We start from the raw sequence: 8,783 nt of genomic DNA, 5'->3' as shown, positions 1-8,783 counted from the left end.
CTACTTTTGTTTCTGCTTGTTGTCATTGTTGCCGTAGGTGGAGCCCTTGTTGATTTCTGTAACGCCTATCATCCATCTGACCCCAACAGAAGCTGCGAAATAAATAAAAATAAAGTGAAAAGCTGCTTGCAGACAAAGACTGAAGAGCTGTACAGGTACGGCGTTTGGAAAGAGGCTAACCATGCTGTCAGCCTTACAGCAGCACAGCAGTGACGGTAACTGCCCGTACTCGACCTTTGATGAAAGGTTTGCCCCCACACCGAGTGATGTGCCTACAGTATTTCATTAAGGAAGATCCTCAGCCGCTGGCCTCAGGCCAGACCTGTCCTCTCCCACCAGCAGGGAAGAGGCTCCAGGAACCAACACGGGTTCTTCTCGGTGCCGAGACGCCAGGAAAGCAGGGCCCTCTCGCAGGCTGAGCGCTGTGCTGTGAACAGCCCAGAAAGGGAGATGGCTCCGAGGGAGTTCACCGTCAGTCTCCGCTGCTGGTCCAGGACGGGGAATGCCGACAACTGGGACAAGTGAAGGGTTTCATTCTCACAACCAGCCAAGACAAAAGCATCTCTGACATTTAAATGGCCATGAGCTAGGGAAGACAAGAGGAAGATCCAACGTCTAGCCTGCAGTCTGGGATCCTAACATAACAGTAAGCATGAAATCATTAAGCTTTTAACCACAAGGGATAGGAACAGCATATGGAGATAGACACAGAGCATAAATAAGAGCAGCTGTTAACAGCAACCACACAGCACGTTGGGGATTTCAGCCAGTTCCAAGAGTGCCAGTTCCTGGACACCAAAAAATACCTAGTTCACCTGTTCAGATCTCTTTTTTTTTTTTCTCTCTCTTCTGCTTTGCTCCCTGGCAGAAGCTGCCACTGCCCTTCTGTCCTCATGTCACCCTGCAGCCCCCGGCACCCTGGGGAAGGTGGGGTGCCAGGAGAAGGGACTGCTGATGTTTGCCAAGCCTGCAGAAGCAAAGCGGGGATAAGTCCTGGGGTGCCTCAGTGGTTTCTCCCTGCACTGCCTGCCTCCTCTCCACAACTCTCCTTAGTGCATACCCTAGTGATACCATCATGTTTAAGGATTTATTCCACTATTGTTTTAAATGCAACTATAGTATGGGGAACTTAGGGTTTATTACTACAAGGAAGGGGAGAAAGGGAGATCAAGCAGGGATTGTGCCTCACTTAATCAGCTGTGAGAGTTTAGGCCCACTCTGAGAAGAGCAGGAGAGAGAAGCTATCGGCTGAGGCATCCCTGCACTGCTCCACGGCAAACCGCAGCAGGTAAGCGAGCTCCTGCCAGCTTTCTGCCCACCGTTACCCCCCCAGCCAAAAGATCCCGGAGGTTGCTGAGGACCTGCTCCGCCTGCCAGAGTGCTGAGGGAGGGCTGAGCTAACACAAATCAACAGAACCAGTAACGTAATCTCTTTCTTGGAATGTTTTGTAGCTCCAAGAAAACCACCACCTCCACACATAGTACCACAGCCCTCAGCAAAACCTTAGCTCAGAGCAAAGGATTTCCACCTTTTCTCTCACACCTCAGGATTTCTTCTCATCTGTTACCTGGGGTTTGTACCACACAGCAAGTGCTATAAGCAGCACAGCAGGTAGGGGCATAAAAATTTCCCATATGTAGTCTGCTGTACACCTGAGTTATACAGGTTATACATCAAAAAGAAGATCTGTACAACTAAAGCTTGTATGAATGGTCGAAATTGCCACTGCGGGCCTCCCTTACATACTGTGAAGGAGAAGAAACAAGCAAGCAACAACAAAAAGACATACCAGTTTCAGGCTGAAAGGCCAGATTGTCTGGCAGCTCCACCAGCAGGCAGAATGCACCCAGGCAGAATCCTGCCGTGCTTTGTACCCTGTTGTAAAATTTACTGTAGCACTGCTGGTTCTTGTTCTCCTCACCTTCCACTCATCTCAGCCTTGCTGCCCAGATCACATCATGCTCCAGCCCTTCGGTCCGTACTCCGCACTCGGGCACTGTCAAGTCACCAAGGACTCAGTCACAGGATCCATGGAAATAGGTTTTCTAATAGCAGCAGTGTGTGTTTTACCGGAGAGCACAATTAGCAGAGACTGTCTGAAAGACAAATCACCCTCTGGAAACAAAGCAGAGGGTACCAGGTGAAAGGACCTCCTAGTTTCTCTGCTCTTTCCTAGCACAGAAGGTTTAAGCCTATCTCGTGCATTCTGCACCTATGCTACTGATGGTAATGTTACCAGGTACTGAAATCTGCCCTGGGAAACAGCAATCTGCTTGTAATGGGCTGTTAGGGACTGCAAGAACTTCCAGATTCTGGAGTACTGGGTGAGCTCTCAAATTGCCACATAGAAAAAAAAATAAATGTCCCAAACAGTACCTGTGCTCCTTCAGTTAACAAACAGCAGGAAAAGGTCTACCAGGAGCAATGTGAAAAGGTGGTTTTTATCATCTGATCACAATGGTAAATAAATCCCTGATTTACAGGGGGGAAAAAAAAAACACACTACTTTTTTTTTTTTGCATTGTTCAGCCACTAGGTACCAATGACCGCTCACACTGGAAAAGGCAGCGAATACAGTCCTCCCTGCTTTGCCACAAACTGATCTGCCAGGCCGACGGTTCCAAGGGGCACCAGGAGTCACAGCCTCCAAGCTGCGTTTGTGTTCCTGTACCGCTACCTCCCAGCTGCTGCAGAAGTCACTTCTGAGACCTTGCCTAAAGCTGGAGACAAACTGCAAAATAAAATAGTGGTTGCTCCTCTGTCAGAAGATGGCTGCATCACATCCAGGACATTCATGACAGAGATATACCCCTTAGGATAGAAAACACAGTTTGGGGAGAACGGCCTTGCTACAGAAACTCAGCCACTGGCTACAGCAGTCAATGTGACAGCTGGGGCTGAAGTTTTTAGATGCTTCCACAGAAAGAGACCAGTGATTCCCACGTTGCTTTTAAACAATTGCTTTAAAGAGATACAGTAAACCAGAAACAGACTACAACATACTAAAAGGCAACTGTTGCTCTTTTTGGCAAGTAATGACAACACATCCACTTCTAAGTGACCAGGATAAACCAGCTCTGCTTTTTGTTTGTTTTTCCTGGAGGCTGAGCTTCCCTCCTCTCTCACACGTTCTCCTCCCTCCACAGCTTCACCTCGGCTGCTACCTGCTAATACGTGACGAACATCATCTTTCCTTTTGCCTCCTCATCAGCAAGAGGTGGCTGGCTGAGACTAATCAGGCGACAGCCTCGACTCCAGGCAACGCAGCACCTTCCCCTGCGCCGCAAATCCTCACCCATTACCAGCACTTTGGGTTGGATCGCGCCAGGTACTGAGAGACCAGAGCTGTTGCTAAGCACAGGGGTCTTTCAGAGGCTGCAGAGGACTGCAGCCTGCACCACCCCACGTACGGGGCAGCAGTGCACATCGCACAGCGGGCCGTTAATCTCACCGGGCTTAATGCGTTCCTTGGCCGTGCTTTTGCAGCCTGGGAGCTCACGTGTGCAGCCTGCTGCTGTAGTTTTCTGTTAGCTCCAGCGTTACAAATAACCTGAGAACAAGTCCTTTGCGTTATCACTGCATTCAAAAGACGACTCACAGCAGCCTGCTTATTAATCTTTCCTTGTGGCCAGAATCAGAAGAAAGCTAAGTGGGGAGTAAGATGGCAAGAGAAAAAAAAAAAAAAGGGCTCTTTTGCTGTCTATTCTTAGTAGCATCATAGCTTTTTTTCTTTACAGGTTCTTTCCCTCATTTCCTGATGGAGAGAAGACGTGACCTGGTCATAAAGGCCACTCATGGCAACATAGTATTGGACTTAGGGTGGGGGGTGAGGGGTGTGATGTCACTCAGCTACATTAATAAGGGCTAAATCCAGAAACATCACAGATACCACAATGCCAAGCATTAAAGTATCCAGCCCTGATGAAAGAATTCTCAACAGAATAAATTATCCTTGAGCATCTCTTCTAGGCATTCAAAGTGCAACCCAGCAACACACTACACAAGAAACGAAAGCCTTTTGTAGGCAACCCACTGGAAAGTTACTCTCTTGATCTCTACAGAAACAGAAAATTTTGTACACAGCTCTTACAAAAAATAATACAACTATACAAAACAAAACAAGAAAAAGAATCTGTTTAACATATTCCAGACTAAAGCAGATATAGTATCAGATGGTCCAGATGGTCTGTTGAATTCAAAAGTCACGTTTGTATTTAGTAAGCCTCAATAAATCATATCTGACAGTTCCCCTGTAAGTAATCTTTCTGTTTCAGAAGACTTACCCATTACAATGACAAATGCAAAACTAGCCAGTGTCAGTGATGATCCGCTGTTGATCATGTTGATGAGCAACTTGAATAGAGGATATAGCAGCAATAAGGCCCAGAAAAGCCAGTTAAAAAGCGTCCATGGTCGTCGGGGTGGTACTACAGGGACTGCTGGGTAGGTTCCTGTTCGGTAGTATTCTTCCTGGAATGCATCCTAGTAGAACACAGGAGAGCTACAATTAAATCCCCATCTGCCAACATAACTAGCCATTCCTGACTCTGATGCTCCTCTTTCTGCAGGCTTGTAGTGGCGGGGGAAGATCAAAGACCAAGTCATGGCTGGAAAGCCTGTACTCTGAAGTCAATGAACACACAGTCAAAAAAAAAAAAAAGCTTACATTGATGTACGTATCCTTTCCTTCTCCTACACATAGAAACCTGAAAAATGGCATGCCTGGAGAGTATAACCGGGCCAGTAAAACAAGAAGGGTGAGGGGACGTACGCTGTGCAGCAATGCAGACATCAGGGTTGAACCTCCTGCAACAGCCGCGGCCACCGGCCAAATACTGCTGGTAAGCCAGAGAAGCGTTTGGGCTCCGCGCTCAGCAGCAGATGCTCTGTTCCCTAATGTCTGCTCCAACCACTGCTCTACACCACCATCCACAGCCCTGTCACCAGAAAGGGTGGGCAGACACCGTCTTGTCCCACCCTCCAAAGAACACCTCCCGTCTGCTCGGTCCCACAGATGCAGTCTTGTTCACCCTGTTCCTATGAAGCTTACAGAAGGAAGTTTGGGTGCTGAAGTTGAGCATGCAAACAGTTTACAGTCTCTCACTGGGTTTGACCAAAGGACTCTGCCTTTCTGTATAATACCAGGAAGATAATGGGGTAAGGTTTGGGATTTTTGTTTTGTGGTGTGTGTTTTTCAAAGCACAGAAGACTTAGAATTCAGTACCTTCCTCTAGAGCCCATAGGGGTGAACAGCATTGCCTTTAGCAATGTGATCAACCCAAGATGGCAAAGTGGGTGGTGAAAAAAACCCTTCCTACTGGTTCAAAGGCAAAGATCATTCATCTATGTTTTCACATAAAACTGTTTAGTTACAAAGTCAGCATTAGGCTGACCAAAAAAGGAATCTCAATTTAGTTAGAATGAAGTACTAAATTTCTTCAAAGAAAGGAATGCTTCATGACGGTTTCCAAAAATTCTGGCAAAGCCAAGATTGTCCTAATCAACCACAAGAAGATTATTTCTACTATGCTACGATTTTACATTTACTTACACTCCAGCTGACACAGACAATTCTTTACTTATTTAATGGCAACTCGAGCAATTACAGGCTGCTACCGTTTTATCTATTTCAAAGGCAACATTCAGCTTTTAAGAGATTACACAGTAATTAAAGCATTGCACTGTCTTTAACGAGATTAGAAAAATTATGACTGTTTTGCACACAGGAGCTAGGTTGTACTGGGATCACTATTGCCAATTAATTAGCCGTCTTCAACAAATTACACAGCGTATGAAGTTTTGTTTACAGTGCCTTGAGGATTTTGGTTTATGACTGGTTTAAACACAGAGCAACTAATCATCAGTAAATTGTAGTCTACTGTATACAATTAGGTTTATAAATACTGGTATTACCCAGAAAAGTTCAGAATTTCCATTACTGGTATCACCATTAGAGGGGCCTGTGACTACAGCCAGCGAGACAGGCTCCCTTAAACCCAGCGCAGCAGTTTTCTCTTGTTGGCTCTGCACAGCATTAGGGGCAGCAAAACTGTTGACCACATCTCACCAAGAGGTTTGAGGCAGATGGAAGAAATACACAGCGGGCAAAACAACGTCAATGCCACCACCTCCACTACATGTTTTACACCGTTGCGGGGAACAGCTCTTCGATTCAGTTACGATTCCTTGCCCTTAAAAACATTCACATTCCTTGCAAAAGAGATCTGCGGGTTGAGCTGTCTTCTAAGCTTTTGCAACGGTGCCTGTGGTACCCATCAACAGCTCAAGCCAGCATTTAAACCCATGGCGTACCTCAAAATTTCCCTCAATCCCCTCACCCACATTAAGTTCCTTTCATTCCCCTGCATACAGAGCTTGTTTTCAGTTCATAATAAATCCCACCCAAGTATCGTATTCAGACGTAGAAACATGCTTCCTCTAATGCCCCCACCAAACTGGCGTTACGTCAGATGGCGGGGTGGGTCATGCAGTGGGGGGAAGTCAGGGAATATCCATCATCTTGTGAGAGACTAACTGGATTCTTCCTCCCTGCTCCCACCAGGGAGGTCTGACTGCAGAGGTATGCCACTGCCCTTTCATGAGGAAGCCCACAAAGAATGAGTATCCAAAAATATCTCCTTTGTTCCCAAACACTGGACTTCTGTACGCTTCCCCTCTTCAGTTATGCTTTGCTAATTCCCTGGGACATTTCGGCATATATTTTCATGCCCTGCTTTCCATGCTTCTCTTACAAGTGAGAAGAGTTAGCAGTTTGCTTTCTTTTTAATGGAAATTGGGATTTTCAAGCAGAACTTCTATTTCAAGCGCTGAGGCTGTAAGGAGGTGAAAAAAAGAAAACAAACGTGCAAGGGCTAGCAGAGTTGTGACTACTATACGGTACCTCTTCAGACCAGGCACTAAGATGCTCAACCCAGCCCTTGTTAAAGTCAAAAGGGAGTCCTTCTACCAATGGCAGTTTAAAAAAGGAAAGAGAAGGCAAAAAAAAAGAAAAGGCAATGTGCAACTCAAACTGCACCTCTATCATCATTTGGCATTAACTAAGACAGTGCTGGTCATCTGTGGAAGGACAAAATTCACTCCAGGTGAGGAAGAAGCACGTGGACGTGGTGCTTACTGTAAGCCTGGAAAAGGAAGGAGAACGGTGTTTGGTTGAGAAGAGCACAGTGCCATCGTTTATCTGGCGGGGCCCCGGTACGTTGCATCTGCAGCAGTGGCTAAACCAGAAAATGAAGGGTTAACTAGCAAGAACATAAACACACCAGATTCCCAGAGAGCAGTATCTCAGATTAAGGTACGTGTAACTGCCATCAGGCAAAGAGATATAAAACAACGGAACAAGCTTTTCTCAAAGGCTCTCACTCCTTTACTAATGACAATTTAAATAAAGAAAAAGAGAGCCACATCCTTCATGTCCGCTGACTGCTGATTTCATTACTCATTCTAGCAGCTTCGCGGCCCTGACCATCACGAGTGCCCGGCACTCCAGCCTTGACCTCAGGACCTGTGGCACACCCCACCTACTAAACGATGCTACTAGAGCTTAGTTCAGCGCACAGTGTGTAAGTCTTGAGAAGGTACTGCAAAATTATGAAAATCACTGAGAATAAACAACGGCACATGCAATCATAATGCAAGATAAAATAGGGGCTCTGCTTTTCAATAGCGTGCATACCGTGTCTTTGAAACGGAAAGGGGAGTGCTACAACCAAAACAGACAAAGCAGGGGATGAGTGCGTATCTTGCAATGAATTACTGCCCTTTGAGTACAGATTTGTTACATTTTATCATCAATATTTACTGACTCTGAAGACATTAATCTGAAACAGAATTCATTTTTGGAAACACCACCTAGGTGGCAATGCTGCTTGTTATCCAACTGAGAGCCAATTATCTCTTTAAAGATGCACGGCAGAAAAGTGAAAGAGAATTGTATTTTTACCCTGCAGGTGGGCTTTTATCATCTCAGAACTCTTGAAGTTGTCCCTGCTCTATATTCTCCCAGTCTGATTTTACAGAGACGTGGGCTTGTGTAAACCAGGAGTGACTGCAAGGAAATAAGTTTCACCAATGTAAAGCAGTTGAAGGAAGAGGAACATGGCACCTTCAGAAAAAAAATGAAACTACCAAACCAAAAAAAAAAAGCAGACAATCAAAAAACTGCTACATAACCAAAAAGGTTTTAGTGGAAAGGAAAACTGAACACACATTCCTTGCTCCTGTACTTAAATAGCAAACTATGGATTTAACCAACCAGCAAACTAAGCTGTTACAAAGAAAGCAGGATAGATGTACGCTCTGTTTGCACTAGAAATAACGGAGTGTTCGCCAAAGAGGCAATAACAGAAAAAACTTGAATTACTGCAAACTGTGTAATAAGGGATTCAGGAAAACAATCACCACAGTCTCATTTGATTTATGTTCTTGTCTGCAAATATCTAAACAGTTCTTAGGAACATGCAACAGGGTTACAGATAAAGCCACAGCAGCAGAATGTTCAGCAAGAGGACCATTTGCATTTATGTGTCCGTAGAGAGAGCACGGGCCCACGGGTAACGTAGTGACCCTGCAGAAAGGTGTTCGGGCTCCCGTCCGAGTGTGGTGCGAGTGCCACAGTCTACAAGAAGGGAGACCAGAGGCAAAGCTAGCAGATCTACAACTGAGGTCTCAACACACATTTACTTTTCACTTTCCTGTAAGCAAGCTGCTTAAAGGGGCGATGAATTAAACCAGAAACAGTCCTGGTTTGAAGCCGAGAAAGAGT

General features: G+C 45.6%; 1 protein-coding gene across 1 annotated transcript in view; it reads right to left on the bottom strand.

Annotated features, from left to right (window-relative positions):
• AGPAT4 (1-acylglycerol-3-phosphate O-acyltransferase 4) overlaps window positions 1–8,783 on the bottom strand; it is a gene marked incomplete at its 5' end in the record, with an annotated part of 19,567 nt that continues 10,784 nt past the window's right edge. The window contains 2 exons of the mRNA XM_009709040.1: window positions 1–92; window positions 4,285–4,483. Coding sequence (XP_009707342.1) covers window positions 1–92; window positions 4,285–4,483 — 291 coding nt within the window. The remainder of the gene's footprint in view (window positions 93–4,284; window positions 4,484–8,783) is intronic.

This window comes from Cariama cristata, unplaced genomic scaffold (assembly GCF_000690535.1).
Source record: "Cariama cristata isolate BGI_N322 unplaced genomic scaffold, ASM69053v1 scaffold16331, whole genome shotgun sequence".
Taxonomy (NCBI): Eukaryota; Metazoa; Chordata; class Aves; order Cariamiformes; family Cariamidae; genus Cariama; species Cariama cristata.
Note: the sequence above shows the minus strand (reverse complement) of the source record. Positions and strands in the feature narration are given on the sequence as shown.